The 18,340-nt window shown below is 42.6% G+C and overlaps 1 protein-coding gene across 1 annotated transcript in view; it reads right to left on the reverse strand.

Annotated features, from left to right (window-relative positions):
• The window catches only part of LOC124775413 (agrin-like), a 328,642-nt gene that overhangs the window by 298,297 nt on the left and 12,005 nt on the right, over nucleotides 1-18,340 (reverse strand). Inside the window, exon 2 of the mRNA XM_047250246.1 lies at nucleotides 12,076-12,195. Within this exon, the coding sequence (XP_047106202.1) occupies nucleotides 12,076-12,195 (120 nt within the window). The remainder of the gene's footprint in view (nucleotides 1-12,075; nucleotides 12,196-18,340) is intronic.

An 18,340-nucleotide genomic window follows, 5' to 3' on the forward strand; every position in this document is an offset into this window, starting at 1 on the left:
TCTTCGCAAATTATTTACGCAGCGTTTTCGTTAACCCCCCACTCAGCTGGGGAGTGCCAGGCTGTGGTTAATGAGCTGTGCCGCATCACACAAAAGGCTCAACGTTCTGCCTTGTCAGCCATGACCAAAGGAAGAGACAAGCTGCTGCAAGGATACTGTTTTCCTTGAGGCACTAGCGAAGCAGAATGCCTCCGTTGCAGATGCCCTTCAAAGGCGCTATTGGAGATTTCAGATAACGATGGTGAGGCTCCAAGTGGAACCAGTTACATTATTGAAGAACCTTTTAGTTAGAATTACATCAGTGGTTTATATTTTTATTTTTTGATTACTCTTTTATGCCACCTTTGTTGTTGTAACACTTACTTGTAACACTTAGTTACTAGAATTCTCATTTGTACACGCTCCCTAAATGTAATCATATATAAAAAAAAAGTGGCAACGGATAGCCCTAACCTTGATTTCCCATACTTCCCCTGGTCTATAGGCAGCTTTCTGGGGTGGGTTTACTCAGGAGCCAACGCCTGAAGTGGATCAGATTTTTTTTGTTATCGGATGACAAGTGGCGGTGGCACTTCGGTTTTTTATTTTTTTTATTTCTTTATTTTTTTAGTTCCATTTAAAAAAATAAATTAAAATTAAAAAAGGATAGCGTCTAAAAAACAAAAAAAAGTGGTAATCGTCAGGTATTCCAAAAGAAATTAAAAAAAAAAAAAGGTGACGGAAGGCCCTAGTCACTAGTCACATGACTTTTTCTTTCTCAGTGCTGAAGTATTATATCAGTGCTGAACTGTCTAATCAGTTTTCAGGCGAGTTGTGCCAGCCATTTGATGAAACCGTTCTGGAATGCGGACTTCGTATTTGGAAAAATAAAATAAATAAAAAAGATGGTAGAGCAATTGCCCGCGAAAGGAAAAGGTCCCGAGTTCGAGTCTCGGTCGGGCACATAGTTTTAATCTGCCAGGAAGTTTCGTGAAGCAACAAGTTTACTGTTGCCAGTCACTATTTATTTATTTCCGCGATGTGTCTCAGAGGTTTAACCTTCCATTATCATGTGGATTAACACGGCATACATGTACTGTGTAACGAGTTGGCAGTGATCTGTGGAATTGTCTAGAAGAACAAAACAAAACACTTTTTCAACACATGGCTCATAAATACAAGCACACCCACTCCTCTTACATAATCTAATAGTAATAACAAGTAAATTATTGTTTATATAAAAAATCTTGCCACTGTTGGCAACATGATTTTACATTTCATGTTTCTAATATGTCATCTTGATTACTTAAAACTCTACAAAGTATTAAGGTACGGAAACGTGACATAAAAGGGTCTGTGACCAATTGAAGTATTTGCACTCACATTTCTATTCATTTACACAACCAAAGCTCTCCATAACGCACTGAAATTTGCCCCCAAAATACCGTTTTGTTTTTATATATGTTCTGTGCGCTTATTAGATTCTATACGCCATCTTTGTTCCCTCAGTGTGTACAAAGTGTGATAGCGTACGTGATGTAACTCGACAGGAAAACGAGCCTTGACCACTCTAGGCATTTTTATTTCACTTATATTCCTTTACATTTATATTTTCGATCATCCTTTCGGTGAAAGATCCCCAGGAATTACGAGCCATGTACTGAAATAGAGTTTTGTCTTCCCTTACTAGAGATTGCCACATGTTGCAGAAAAGCCGTAAAATAATAAATACATGCCATATTAATGCACATAAATCCAACTGATGGTGGACTTTTAAATCTCCTAAAATAAATAGTGACTCATAGAAGTAAATTTGTTAAAAATCTTTAAATTGTTCACTGTTATAAATGTAGAATCATAACATGTAAACCAGCCAATCAAAGTTTCCATTCCTTGCTTTTATTTCTTCTTTTTATGGTGATATATTTAGAGTGAAGTAATACACAAAATTATTCATAATTGCCTCTAGGGTTTTAGAAGAGGACTACGTGAAAACCAACAGACGTACAGAAAATACACAGAGCGCAGTGGATAGAGCATTTCTCCGTCTTATTACCTCACATTACAGATGCTCAATATGGTCACCGTTTGCTATGTCGCATGGACAGCACATGCTTTAAAATCACTGAAGTCATCGTTGCATGGAAAGTCACAACTATACTTGCCTGCTCTGGAAATTTAAGCATTGTACTGCCTATATGCAGGCGCCAACGAAATTCTATACAACATTACGACGCGCGTGATTTATATACATACACTGCGGGAAAAAAAAATTAGTACACCTGGAAAGACAACGTCAATTTTGATCCAATGACAACATATGCCACCGAGCGAGGTGGCGCAGTGGCTAGCACACTGGATTCGCATTCGGGAGGACGACGGTTCAATCCCGCGTCCGGCCATCCTGATTAAGGTTTTCCGTGATTTCCCTAAATCGCTCCAGGCAAATGCCGGGATGGTTCCTTTCCCCTCCTTCCCAAATCCGATTAGATCGATGACCTCGCTGTCTGATCTCCTTCCCTAAAACAACCAACCCAACGACATATGCCAACTGGAGAATAGTAGATGCACTGATAATGGTTTTAACGTCGTCTGCCAACAGATAGCATAGTGGCATAGCTACAGGAGCGCAGCGCCATCTATTTCTACTTTTTAATAGGGGATTCTTCCAACCACAAAGGTCAATGTGGTGCAGACGTGTAAAGCAAGCAGACAGCCATGCTGCTGCTTCATACAGCTAAATGAGCGAGTTTGGAAGGGGTCAAATTGTGGCCTTTTGGCAAACTCCCGAAATAAATGTGCTGTGCAAGGCGTGCAGCAAGTTCCCTTATCAGCATGACCTCTGGACTTGTCTGCAGCCTAGGACGTGTGGGGTATTGCTGGACGAGAAGTGACTCTTGCGACTCGTCAACCACCATCTCTTACAGAACTACGTGAACAGGTCGAGTAGGGGTGGAATAACGTATTCTAGGACAACATTTCCCGTCTGTGCGATCGACTCGATAGAAGAGTCAGCGCCTGCATTGCCACCTGTGGAGGTTACTCCATATACCAATATGGGTGTTCCAGCATGGGTCGATACCTGGTACCTCAGAACCGCTTGTGTTATTTATTTATAAATGTAATCATTTCATGTACTCCGTATGCACTGTTGCAACAATAAATCTTGCGTGAATTGGAATTCCCTAAAAGGGTTCACTATTCTTTTCCGGCAGTGAATTTTTTACGCCCGTCCCCTAGCGGAATGCACTGCAATTACGCAACGGCGAAAATTTGCAAAGATGCTTTGTTCATTGATTTTTGCATCGTTTTTACCACGTTTTTACTAGGTCGCTTTCTTAGCTGTCTGCTTGGTACAAATTTTGGTTGTGTTTATACTAACTACCCGGCCGGCCGCTGTGGCCGAGCGGTTCTAGGCGCTTCAGTCTGGAACCGCGCGCCGTCTACGATCGCAGGTTAGAATCTTGCCTCGGGCATGGATGTGTGTGATGCCCTTAGTTCAGTTAGGTTTAAGTAGTTCTAAGTTCTAGGGGACTGATGTCCTGAGATGTTAAGTCCCACAGTGCTCAGAGCCATTCGAACCATTCGAACTAACTTCCCAGTGAGCTAGAGACTTGAAATTTTAAACATACCTCAGAACTGGTGACAATGCAATGTTAACTCACTTTCTCATCTGGTGTGCCATGGAGTGCACTTTGTCTACGGCTGTCATTTTCCTCTTTTCCTGTTCCTGTCGCGATGGTTCGCGGGAAGAACGAGTGTGGTAAGCCGCCGTGTGACCTCGAATCTCTATGATTTTTAATTTCCTGGTCTTTATGCGACATATACGTAGGAGGAAGTATTATAATGGTTGAGTCGGGAGAAGAGATGCTGAAATAAATGTGAACTTTACCACATGCCTCTTTCGTAATCTCATCAAAATGTTTGAGATCGATTGAAACTATAAAGAAGAAAATAATTATGTAAATGAAAATGAATTTTTCATATACCATTTTTTTTAAATCGGACTAAAAAGTATAAAATAATTTCTCCTAGTCTCATGTAATTCCTAACTCCATACATACAGTCCAGAAAATTTATGATTATGAATTTTCGTGTATTGCGGACCTCGATCTTCACAGACGATTCCGTAGCACTTGAAGCCACACCGTGTGGTTACCGCCTAAATGGTTCACAACCACAGAGTGTCATAAATCACAGCTAGATAGAGTACGGCATCAGCGAGAGTTGTAAGTAAGGAACACAGTAGTGTCCCAAGTGAGTGCGCTCAGCTAGACGACGAGTTACATTAGCAACATGACGTCAGCGGTTCCGCCTATGTGACAGCCTTCTGACGCCTTCTAGTGTCGGTCAGTGAAGTTTATGACTGCGATGGTCTTAGGCTACGGATTCAGCGATCCGAAGGCAGTGATATACCACTGTTGTATTTTTAAACTGGCGAATGATGAATAACACATTCTTAATATCTAGCTGAAAAAATGTCACTTGCAATCAGTGAGATGATTGGTTCCGCTTGCTTTTAAAAATACCATTTCAAATATGGTTTAGTGTCAGATAGTACACATCGCAGTTTTCCTTTCATTACTGACACATTAAAATGGTTTGGGTTTTCTCAAGTGGAGGTCAGTGGTCAGACTGAGTCAAAATCGTATCAAAGTCATTAGTAGCCTTTATTTACAGTGACGAAAAAAGAAGCAACACCAAAAAATTAATTAATCTTAAATAATGAAATTTCGGGAATACGTTTTTATAGGTAACAAATTTAAATGATTAACGTTGCAAGACCACAGGTTAATGTAAGTGCGACATAAGCCATTGCAAATATGAAGTGTGTTACCAGTAGAATTTTAAATTCAAGCATGCAAACAAGCAACATGTACAGGATGCCAATTTGTAGGATGGAGTTCCATGCCTGTTACACTTGATCGGTGAATACGGAGACTGTTAATGCTCTCTGCGCGTGACGCTGCAGTTCTCGTCCAGTGATGTCCCATATGTGCTCGACGGGAGACAGGTCTGATGATCGAGCAGGCCAAGGCAACATCTCGACACTTGTAGAGCATGCTGGGTTACAGCAGCGGTTTGTTAAGGAGCGTTATCATGTTGGAAAACTGCCCCCGGTAGCAGCAAAACAGGTAGAATCGCCAGACTGAGTACAAATTTGCAGTCAAGGTGCGTGGGATAACTATGAGAGTGCTCCAGTTCTGATACTAAATCGCACGCAGTGTGTCTACCACGCCGAGAGGTTGGCCCACAACTTACCTTATTCCAGTCAACGCATGGCCATCACTGGTACCGAAGCAGAACAAACTTTCATCAGAAGACACAACAGACGTACCTTGCCATCCAATGACAGCTCGCTTGACACTACTGAAATCTAAAATGGAGGTGGTTTCGGGTCAGTGGAATTCACGCTACAGGGCGTCTGGCTCGGAGCTGTCTGTGACGTATCCTATTTGTAACAGTTCTTTGTGTCACGGTGATGCCAACTACTGCTCAAATTGCTGCTGCAGAGGCAGTTCGATGTGCCAGAGACATACGCCGAACAAGGTATTGCCTCTCGGTAGTGCCACGTGGCCATCTAGAGCCCGGTCTTCTTTCTACTGTACATTCTACTTCTACTTCTACTTCTACTTCTACATCTACATCTACATCTACATCTACATGGTTACTCCGCAATTCCCACTTAAGTGCCTCGTAGAGGGTTCATCGAACCATTTTCATACTACTTTCTACCATTTCGCTCTCGAATGGCGCGTGGGAAAAGGAACACCTAAATCCTTCCGTTCGAGTTCTGATTTCTCCTATTTTATTATGATGATGATTTCTTCCTACGTAGGTGGGTGTCAAAAAAATATTTTAGCATTCGGAAGAGAAATTTGGCGATTGAAATTTCGTAAATAGATCTCGCCGCAAAGAAAACCGTCCTTTTTCAGTGACTGACACCCCAAGTCGCGTATCATATCAGTGACACTCTCACCCCTATTGCGCGATAACACGAAAAGAGCTGCCCTTCTTTGCACTTTTTCGATGTCATACGTCAATCCTACCTGGTAAGGATCCCACACCCCGCAGCAATATTCCAGCAGAGGACGGATAAGTGTACTGTAGGCTGTCTCTTTAATGGGTTTGTCGCATCTTCTAAGTGTTTTGCCAACAAAGCGCAGTGTTCAAACTCAGTGAGGTACTGATAATGACTTCTATGTCATCTTAGAGACATTCTTGACTAACATCAACTCACCCCGTCCTATCTCAACGGTAACTAACGCTCACGACCGTTATAACGTGTAGTTAAAGCAAACCTGACTTGCATCCTGATAGTGGCGCTAATAAAGCCAGTCTTATGCGACTATGTGGTCTTTCCAATTTAAGTTCCTCGTAATTGTAATTCCTAGGTATTTAATCGAATTGACAGCCCTTAGATTTGTGCGATTTATCGTATACCCAAAATTTATCGGATTTCTTTTAGTACCCATGTAGATGACCTCGCACTTTTCTTTGTTTAGTGCTAATTGCCACTTTTCGCACCATACAGAAATTTTCTCTAGATCATTTTGTAATTGGAATTGATCGCCTGATGATTTTACTAGACGGTAAATTAAAGCGTCATCTGCAAACAATCTAGGGGGGCTGCTCAGATTATCACCTAGATCGTTTATGTAAATCAGGAACAGCAGAGGGCCTGTGACACTACCTTGCGGAACGCCAGATATCACTTCTGTTTTACTCGATGATTTACCGTCTATCACTGCGAACTATGACCTCTCTGAGAGGAAATCACGAATCCAGTCACACAACTGAGACAGTACTCCATATGCATTTGATTAATAGTCGCTTGTGAGGAACAGTATCAAAAGCCTTCTGGAAATCTATGAATATGGAATCGATCTGAGATCCTTTGTCGACAGCACTCATTACTTCATGAGAATAAAGGGCTAGTTGTGTTGGACATTCTCGTGACTGCCGCTACTAGCAATCTTGTATAGTGGCTACATTCCTACCAAGTCTTTCTGCGATATCGAAGAAGAAACATCTAGCTTCTTGTAGTCCTATTACACGACCTCGTTCAAACTCAGTGAGATACTGATTATGACCTCTTTGTCAGCTTAGAGACATTCTTGACTAACATTAACTCACCACGTCCTATCTCAACGGTAACTAACGCTTACGACCGTTACAACGTGTAGTTAAAGCAAACCTGATCTGCATCCTGATAGTGGGACTACTAGAGCCACTCTTATGCGACTATCGCGAAAATGGAATAGACATCATCCTCCAGATTAGAAAACTTTCGTTTATGTCACACAACTCCTTCTTCGTATTGCGATTTTTTTCCGTCAGTGTATTTCGGTGTTTGTTGGAGGCTTGTGCTCACGTCAGGCGGGCTTCAGGTATGGTGCTCCCGGACGTTGGTGCATGGAGCCTAGTGATGATAGAGCTGGCTGTGACTATGTCCAGCTCTTCATGGCGATTTAGGGTTTGGCAGTATCAGCATACTCGGGCTGCCGGCTGTGGATCAGTGGTTGTGCAAGATATCTTTGGTTTGCTCGGTTGTCTGTTTGGTGGATGGCCCAGAGGGAGGAATGTGAGTACGAGACGTGGACCTATCTCTGGCTGGAAACGTCCGGCTCTGGCGAACGACCAGTGGCTCAGTTGCTAGAAGGGCCCATCAGCGCTGCGGCTAGACCCTCGAGCAGGTGGTACTGTCAGGAGCGAAGGCGGATGCGTGGTGGAAACCTTCACTATAGAGGACGCCAACTCGAAGACCCATCGATTGAACAACCGGCCTGGTGGGACGGCCTGTGTTTGTAAGAGCCAAAACGGATTTCTGATGGTGTGGCTGACGCGAACGTCACGCGCGCCGTGTGCCGAAGCGTCGCTGATTTCGGCAACCGGCTCGTCACCGCCCAACAGGCAGGATGCAGCGTGTAAACGGGTGCCGTGGCGCAATGCCGCCGCAGCACATTACGGCAAGTGGCTGCCTGTGGCAACCAGCCCTCCCGCGTTAAGCTCGCACCGTTGCGCATAGCTGAAACTCTACTTTCACAAGTACTGGCACAAAGAGTAGATGTTCATGAAAGTTTTTGTCGATGGTCATGGTTACTAGTTACAGAATTGCGAAATCTTCAGATTGGCTAGATCACAGTGGCAGCTACTTGTGGATCTACTGAGGAGAACAGTTCAAAAAATGGCATCTCAAAATGCCCAGAAATTGCTAAATAATAAATTTAAAGCAGCAACCACGAGCCAGAAGTACTCATACTGATGAAGTCTGCCAGCAAGAGAGGGTACCCATAGCTTTATCACGTATGACACGATCAAACACCCAGAAGAATTATACCGAAAGGCACTTCAGCTGCTGTTATATAGACTGCAATCTCGACGTCAGGACTTAGCATGTCAGCGCTCGTATCAGACCATCGGCAATAGCGGAGTTTTCATTCGTCCTGTGCTTTACAGTGTTCAAAAGTACGTTCATAATAAATATATTAGATCGTGCAAACAATGATTCGTAAGTTCTCATATGGTACTGACAAAGATGTACCACATGTTCCCTCTTCATAATTTTCTATTCGAGCATTTGTGATCCAGAGTTCCTTATTTCAGATTTGTACATTTCCCCTTCTCCATCATCCCTGAAATTTTATATCATCTACATGCGAACACCCCACAAACTGGGAACAAATTACACCCATTCCAAACTAGTTATCGCTGTGTCACATATTGGATGTTAAACTCGCTAATTACCATCAATACCACCCTGGTACATCTTTTAATTGTCACTAAATAGAACAGTTTAGTTGTAGTAGTGACTGTACACTTGGTGATTTTGCTAAATGGCAACAAACTTCTGGAAACGATCCCTGGAATCACAAGCAGCAAGAAATGTCATATGGACGTATGGTCGGAAATACTTTCCGAGGTAGGTGCATCCAGTTGACAGTGGAGATCGAAGATCTTTGGCAGTGACCTCGTTATCAACACTAGGCAGGTGAAGCGCTAGCAGGGAGTGAGCCAGGCAAGTCTGTGCAACATTTTCGTCGATGGCAGTCACTACCAGTGTGACTTCCAATGTGTGCAGGCTTTATTGCGTACGGACTTGCCTCTGAAGTTACGTTTTTGTCTCTGGTTTGACACACAGACCACACTGGTGCTGATATTTCTGTCATTCATTGTATACAGAGACGAGGCTACCTTTACGAAGGGCAGTATCGACAAGCTTCACAACACAGACCTGTGGGCTATGGAGGATCCCAACGATGGGGTGACCGCAGACAATGAGCATCGATTTAGCCTTAACCCTCGGAATACCAAGAGGGGGAGGGGTGAGGTTACTTTATGCTCACCTTTCGAAAATATTGTAATCTAGCAATGTGTTTATATTTTAAAATTTTGGAGAAGTATTTGTTGTTTTTAATGATTTAATAGATTTTGTAACTGTTTTAAGTTTTTTTGGTAAAACTCAGCCCAAAAATTTGTCTTAATAGTGAATATGACTTTTCGCAACAAATGTCACATTCATATTTTCAGGTTCAGGACCCTTCTTGCACGACCATGCACATTTAAAAATGTTTTGTGAATAAAAGTGAACGGCAGTTAACGAAATTTGTATTTTTTATTTTTTTTGTCCGTGATGAGTGGTAATATCTGAAATTTGATATTCTCGGCACGCTCTTGATACTACAGATCTCGCAATATTGATTCCCTCAAGATTTCAGAACAGGAATGTCCCATGCGACTAGCTCCAACTACCATTCCCCTTTGAAAGTCTGTACCTCTCCCCATGCTGAACACATTATGGAAAATGCTTTGGTTTTGTTAAGATTGCGGTAAAGGATATTGTCAGCTTCTGGACAGCACTTATACATCAGTAGCTATTTAAAAGGTATTTTTTAATAAAAATAAACAGCAAAAAGCAAAATTTTTTTAAACTTTTTGTGGTGGGCATAGAAATAAACATTCCGCCCTATCCCTGCCATGGAGTTAGGCGTTATGAAAAACGCGTTGGTGTTTTTAGGGTAACTGCCGACCGTCTCGTGGGACCAGTTATCCTTCTACGACGCTTCAATGGTGAATCATATTTGCAGTTCCTGCAGGTTCACTCCGACTTTCCCTCTCTCTTTGGTGGTTCAAAGGACAATGTCGCTGCTAGATTATAGTCTCCAGTTCAAAGCCCTCTTGAGAGTGCAGTTAAAACACTGGTATAGATAAAACATCCCTACTTTCTGGTGTATTCTGAAATGTGCTTTCAGTAATTGGAAACTACACAGTTTACCTCCCTAGGAACGTATTACCGGCCAAACGTCCGCATGACCTTTTCTGCTCATTATCGTCTCAGCGGTCGTTTCCTATAGTTTGCCCCCATTTAACAATATCATCCTGTGTAGTTTCAATAGACCTATGAGTATATAACGCTATAATGGAATAATGGGTAAGTACCATTGTAGTAAAACTACGGGCACACAATATTTTAGTTGAGGTGTCAGTGGACTGAGGTGAAAAAATTGTCATGGGATAGCAATATGCACATATACAGATGGCGGTAGTATCGCGTACACAAGGTATAAAAGAGCAGTGCATTGGCGGAGCTGTCGTTTGTACTCAGGTGATTCATGTGAAAGGATTTCCGATGTGATTATGGCCGCACGAAGGCAATTAACAGACTTTCAAAGCGGAATGGTAGTTGGAGCTAGACGCATGGGACATTCCAATTCGGAAATAGTTAGGGAATCAATAAATAAAAAAAATGCCGTGTGGCTAGGGCCCCCCGTCGGGTAGACCATTCGCTTGGTACAAATCATACGAGTTGACGCCACTATGGCGACTCGCGTGTCGATGGGGATGAAATGATGATAAGGACAACACAACACCCAGTCCCTGAGCGGAGAAAATCTTCGACCTAGCCCAGAATCGAACCCGGGCCGTTAGGTATGACATTCCATCGCGCTGACCGCTGAGCTACCAGGGGCGGACAGCGAATCAATGAGGTGAGATCTATAGTATCAAGAGCGTACCGAGAATATCAAATTTCATATATTTCCGCTCATCACGGACAACTCAGTGGAGACGGCCGTCATTTAGCGACCGAGAGCAGTGGCGTGTTCGTAGAGTCGTTACTACTAACAGACAACCAATATTGCGTGAAATAATGTCAGGAATCAATGTGAGATGTACGACGAAAGTATCCGTTAAGAGAGTGCGCCGAAATTTGATGTTAATGGGCGATATAGCAGCAGACGACCGACGCGAGTGCCTCTGCTAACACGACGATATCGCCTGCAGCACCTCTGCTCGGTTCATTACCATGTCGGTTGGACCCCAGACAACTGGAACATCGTGACCTGGTCAGATGAGACCCGATTTCAGTTGGTGATATCTGCCGATAGGGTTCGAGTGTGGTACCGACCCCACGAAGCCATGGACGCAAGTTGTCAACAAGGTACTGTGCAAGCTGGTGGTAGCTCCATAATGGAGTTAGCTATCTTTACATGGGTCATTGACTGGAAATTGTTATGTTCGGCTACTTGGAGAAACCATTTGCAGCCATTCGTGGACTTCATGTTCTCAAACAACGATGGAATTTTTGTGGATAACAGTGACGTGTCACTGGGCCATAAGTGGTCGCGATTGGTTTGAAGAACATCTGGACAATTCGAGAGAACGGTTTGGCCATACAGATCGCACAATGAGAGTCCCATCGTACATTTGTACGACATAGTTCAGATGTCCATTCGTGCAGAAAATCCTTTACGGGCAACTATTTCGCAATTATATAGAGGCAGCATGGCTCAATATTTCTGCAGGTGACTTTCAACGACTTGTTGAGTCCATGCCACGTCGAGGTGGTGCACTCCACCGGGCAAAAGGAGGTCCGAAATGATATTAGGAGGTATCTCGTGACCGAGCTGTAATAATTTGAAGTGATAGTAGGGAAACTGGATATTGTAAAGATGGGAAACTGGGTATTTTAAACTTGTAGTAGAGAAATTGGACCTGTACAGTTGCTTGTAAAGACCTGCTGTTGAGCAGAGCCGTAGGTAGAGTTTTAGCAGAGCTGCGAGTGCACACAGTTGCAGTAGGTGGGTGAGTACGTACAGTTGTAGTAGAGCAGGATGCCCGAGATGAGGACGAAGATGACGAGCAGTAGCACGAGCAGCAGCAGCAGCATGGTGGGCCGCCACCAGCCCGCGCTGCCTTCGCTGCTCGCCTCGGCCCCTGCGACAACACCACACCACACTGCACACTTTGTCAGCTAGGCAAGTCTACACATTTTCTTGTACAAGCACCACAAAGTTGGTGAATTTACTGTCCTGCACCTAGTTCAAACAGTATGTCTTCATTGAGTATATCTGGATGTCCTACAGGGTGAGCGCAAAGTCTTTCCCTGATTATAACAATTTATCACAGGATAACTGTTTGACACAATAATTTAAAGTTTATGCCGTTACATAGGTTAGTGTTACTAGTGTTTGTCAGACCACTTACGTTAGTAAACCTCAACGCGTGCTCCCTTGGTAGCGCGGAGAATGTCTAGGCGGCATTCCAGTTCCCGCCAGGTGTTTCGTAACATGTGTTCTGTCACAGTACCCACAGCAACTTGTATCCTAGCCTTGAGTTCGTCGACGTCAGCAACTGGTGTGACGAAGACTCTGTCCTTGATATAGCCCCAGAAAGAAAGTCAAGGGGCGTAATGTGTGGAGAGCGGGGTGGCCAGGGTGTTGGACCTTTCCTTCCAATCCACCGATCCGGACATTACACCTCTCCAGACATTACGCCTCTTGACTACTTTTTCTGGGCCTATACCAAAGACAGAGTCTTCGTCACACCAGTTGCTGAAGTCGACGAACTCAAGGTTAGGATACAAGTTGCTGTGGGTACTGTGACAGAACAACTGGAATACCGCCTCGACATCCTCCGAGCTACCACGGGATCACGTGTTGAGGTTTACTAACGTAAGTGGTCTTAAAAACACTAGTAACACTAATCTATGTAATGGCATAAAGTTTAAATTATTATGTCAAACAGTTAATCTGTGATAAATTGTTATAATCAGGGCAAGACTTTGTGCTCACCCTGTACATAATAAAACCATACAGAAGAGACATATGTAACACTATTATAACGTTGTATCATTAATACTTATTTTAAAATTTCATAATTGTGTATACCATTGGCCCATACATCTATTAAGTGCTGTGACGGTAAGTGGGCCTGTTAATAAAAGCATGAATATTGAAACAATGGCGATAAACATCAGTGACAACAATAGTCCTTATCCAGTCACGAACTGGCTGAACTATGGCTTGAGATTACCTAGTCCAGAACACAACTGAATCAGTGGAGCATACTCAGTCTATTTATATGGTAGGCACAAAGTTGTAATGTATGTACAGAATAGCATTGAAGTCCTTGCATTCAAGACTGGCGTATTACATTGTCAGTAGTACATACAATTTTGGTAAAAGTATCACAACAAAAATTAGGTACTATAGTACGTATGTGGTGTCTGTTCTTTAGGACATATATGGAAGAACAGACATCATTTTGATAATGCAGTCACTATGAATCAACACAAAGAGGAATTAAAGACATTAGCTGCCAGTGAGCATTGGTTAATATCAATGGAGCAAGTTGAAAATTTGTGGCAGGCTGGGATTCAAACCTAGGTCTCTTGCTTACAAGGCAAATGTGCTGACTACTACATCATCCGAACACAGTAGTGACCACAACCGCACAGACAACCCTAAAACACCTCCTATCAGACCCAAATTCTCTGCTTGTACTTATTACGATACATCATATAATTATTATATGAAAAGTATGGTACCTATAAAACTGGTACACCAGCTAGCCTCTGTCTTCTTGAAACAGATGCACAACCATTACATCACGTAAAACAAATTCGTACACTACGTTGTAAATATTTAAATACATTATGTAACAAACATGGTATCTTGAACATGGTCACTGCTACAATACGTATATAGCGTTGACGTTATAAATGATCAAGGAGGTATTGTTGGAAAAGGCCTAGAGACACGGGAAGGTTCCAGCTGAATCACACCACGGTCAGACAGAGATTATGTAATCAGACATTGATTACAAGGCGTACACAGGGGAAGTAAATACTCAGTCAGACTGATGAAAAATAGAGTAAATTTTAAGAAAATCACCCAGAAGAATGAGGTGGTAAAGAAGAAGTACACTGAAGGATAGTGGAATGATGATATTGCTATAATGACTGCAAAAGGTACTTCTCTTGAAGAGGAGTGGGACATCTCTCAAACGGACAATCGCAGAACTTGGACAGATAAGGATAGGCACAAGGAAGGTAACTGCGAAGAAGCCTTGGATAACAGAAGATATATTTCAGATGATAGACAAAGAAGAAAGTACAAAATTGCTCAGCAAAAGAGAAGTACACAGTAGTATAAATGAATTACGAATGATATAAGCAGTAAGTGCAGGAAAGCTAAAGCGAAAAGGCTCCAGGCAACACGTGAAGAAATCGACAAAGACATGGTCGTCTGAAGGACAGTTTCAGCATAAGTCAAATCAGCGTTCGGGAAAATTAACAGCAAAGGCGTCAAGAAAGAAGCACAGGAGCATTTGCACTGCTAAACGTAGAGAACAGACCGTATAGGTGGAAAGAGTATTTGGAAGGCGTCTATGAGGGGCAGTAACTGTCAGACGACGAGATTAACTAAGAAAGGGGAGTCGATAGGGAAGAGACAGGGGAAGCAATATTAGGGAGGATATAACAGAGCTTTCAAAGACTGCCGATGAAATATGGTGGAAAGCATACATAACATTGCTTCGCAATTTCTAAAATTATTGGAGGAAGCGGCAACCAAATGACAACTCATATGGTGGAAAGTATACATAACATTGCTTCGCAATTTCTAAAATTATTGGAGGAAGCGGCAACCAAATGACAACTCAAGTTATTTTGTACATTCTGTGCGTCTGGAGACCTACCATTAGGCTTACCGAATGCATGTAAGTGCGAGAACTATTGTACAACCAGATTATGGGTTCATTCATCTAATTTGCCATTAAAATTAATACACAGAAGAGTGGAAAAGAAAATAGTGGATTTGTTAGATGATGATCAGTTCGGCTTTCGGAAAGGTAAAGGCGCAAGAGAGCGAGTTATCACGTTGCGCTTGGTAATCGAAGAAATACTTTAAGAAATCAAGACACGTTCACAGAAAAACCATTCGTCAATGTAAAATAGTCCACGATGTCCAGAATTTTCAGGAAAATGGGTGTATGCTAGAGGAAAGAAGGGTAATATATAACATAAAAAAGAACGAAGAACGCAAAGTAAGAATGGAAGAACGAAGTGATAGAGTAACGAAGGTTGTAAGATAGGGATGCAGCCTTTCTCCCTCATTGTTCAATCTATGCATCGAAGAAGCTGTGACGAAGTTAAAGGAAAGGTTCACCTGTCGGATTAAATTTCAGAGTGAAAACGTATCACTGATGAGCTTCGCTCATGACTTCGTTATCCTCAGTGAAAGTTAAGAAAAGCTACGGAACCAGCAGAATGGAGGAAACGTTATAAAATATGACAGTAAAAATTTGTGCCTGACCGGAACGCGAATACGAATTTGCCACTCACGCGAACGGTCGCTGTAACCTCTTTGTCTATCGCTGCACGACGCACGCTCAGACACAAACTGCCACATGCCGTCGTTCCTGCTTCACAACCCGTAATCATACAGACATTATGTAATTCCCATACAGGCGACACGTTATGTAATTCCCGTAGATGTGAGCACATTTTAATTTAACTTATTGTCGGATACTGTCGGATAAATACGATATTGCAGTGCTTGTGTTGTTAAGAAGAACAATGCCCTGTTCTTAACAACACAGGCATTGGAGCCTCATTTCATATCGAACGTTATAATGACACACGCTATGAATTAACGTAAAGTGAAGAAAAACGAGAGTAATGGAGTATAGCAGAAATGAGACTAGCGATAAACATGGCTGGCATTACAGTTGTGGACCACGAATACTAGATGCTTATATGGATATGGTGTCTGGTCTTTCGGACATGTCCTCTGTGGCCGCGGTGGCTCAGATGTATAGAGCGTCTGCCATGTAAGCAGGAGATCCCGGGTTCGACTCCCTGTCAGGGCACACATTTTCACCTGTTCCCTTTGATATATATCAACGCCCGTCAGCAGCTGAAGGTATTAATATATAATTCTAATTACGAATACTAGAAGTGAAGGAATTATCTCACCTTACAAACAAAATTGCACATGACGGACAAAGCAAGAAGGATATAAAAAACAGAACAGCACAAAGAGAGCATTCTTTGCCAAAAGAAAGCTACTAGTATCTAAGGTCGGACTTCGTTTGAGGGAGAAATTTATGACAAAGTACGTTTGAAGCGCTATACGAACGTGAATCGTGGACAGTGTGGGAACTATAAAAGGAGAGAATCGAAAAGGGTTTGGGAGGTGGTGTTTGTAAGGTGTCAGGCAAATCCAACACCTCCCATGAAAACCCTGACATGATAAGCAAATCCAGTAGTATGTCACATAGCTCCGAATAAATCGTGACATTAAATTAACCAAAGCAATACGAGTAACGAGTGAGCAAATGGAATACCACAGACTAACACAAGAATGCCCAAATGCATGTCATACCTTCCCACCGTGAGACAGACGCAGTTCCGAGGGGAGAAACGAGAACAGAAGCCGAGAGCAGAACCGTGTTAAGCTGGAAGGCCCTACAATAAGGGAGGGACACCCACGTCGCCAGCTAACCGCTAGGACCACCTCCCAGCCCATGTTAAAAGCTAGAGCCCTCCAGAAGAACAGTATAGATCTTACGATAACACTAAAAGGACCACCCCAGCCCCAAGTTTTTAGCGTGAGACTTTTTCGCGTTTCTGTTACGTCAGGACTACCCCCCCCCCCCCCCAGCCCTTGTTAAAAGATAGAGCCCTCCAGAAGAACAGTATAGATCTTACGATAACACTAAAAGGACCACACCAGCTGCAAGTTTTAGCGTGAAACTTTTTCGCGTCTCTGTTACGTTGCAAACTTCAAAAACATTGCCCCACCACGAAAAATATAACGTTCCTCATTGGATGGACAGAATTTTTGTAGGCGGAGCTTAAGGTTAACATTGAGACCCTGATTGGTCAGATGAAAACACAGCCAGATAGTTTTTTTTAAACCAACTTCGGTAAATTGTAGTAAGGAGAAGTTAGGGGAGAGTTGCTTCCGAGACAGCGAGGTGAGCGGAGCCGTGCTGCCTGCCGCTCCCTGACGAACACCGACAAGGTAATGAACGCACGCGATGCCGCATAATAGCGCATAAAGCTTCACTCAGAACTGCAGAAGTCTCATCTGATACACCCTCTTTTTGCGTAATACTAGTGTCGATCGTCAATTAAAGCTCATGGTGTTCACATTTGCCACTTGAAGTAAAAATCTGAAACGCGATGATTTTTCTGTTATATAGTTATTGAGAATCCACATCAGCCACTGTAATTTACGACAAGTTAGATAAGTAATTAAAGATAACTGAGGGTCACTGTAGACCATTTTGATAGTTTTCTCTTTTGTGAAACTTAATTTAAACCTAGATTATAAATGTGATATGGCATAGGTCATCCTTCGATCCATTGTAGAACTTGGAAACCCATTCAGGGAATATTCGTTCACATTTTTGTTGAACGCAGTTGGTTTTTACCATCCTGTATTAAAACATTTCCTTTTATCAATAGTGCAATTTATAAACAATATTTTGTGAGTAGAATAAAATTTCCAATGGTAAACTTAACTGCTTTTTCGACGTTATTTTGCCAGCTAACTAAAAATAGGAAAGCCTTGAACCCTTCCACTAAATTTAGTTGGTATTAAGATACTTTTACAGGGAGTGCAGTGGAGCTGACGCTGAAATCATTAAGTATTTTGGTTATATCATCGCTAGTCTCACTGAACTCTTCTGAACTCTACATGTCATGTGTGGTCTGGCGTCTCCTTACCAGCAACAGGTCCCAGGTTCAAACTAGGCGATTCCCCAAAAAACACGCTCAGAGCGTCGTTGCGGGAAAGTGGTAGGGAGACACGATATAAAACAAACAGACACCACGCAAAAGTTAGATGTTGTAGAAGGATTTTGAAAATTAGATGGACTCATAAGAAACAATGAGGTCCTCTGCAGAATTGGTTAGAACGGAAAAGCGTGGAAAACTTCGACAAGAGGGAGCGACAGGATTGTAGGCCACATTAAGATATCAAGGAATAACGTCCGTGGTAGTTGAGGGATCTGTAGAGGATGACAAGTGTAGTTACCAGTTTTGCCGCCAGGCAAACGGGATGTAGAGCAC

The sequence above is a fragment of the Schistocerca piceifrons genome, chromosome 2 (assembly GCF_021461385.2).
Source record: "Schistocerca piceifrons isolate TAMUIC-IGC-003096 chromosome 2, iqSchPice1.1, whole genome shotgun sequence".
Taxonomy (NCBI): Eukaryota; Metazoa; Arthropoda; class Insecta; order Orthoptera; family Acrididae; genus Schistocerca; species Schistocerca piceifrons.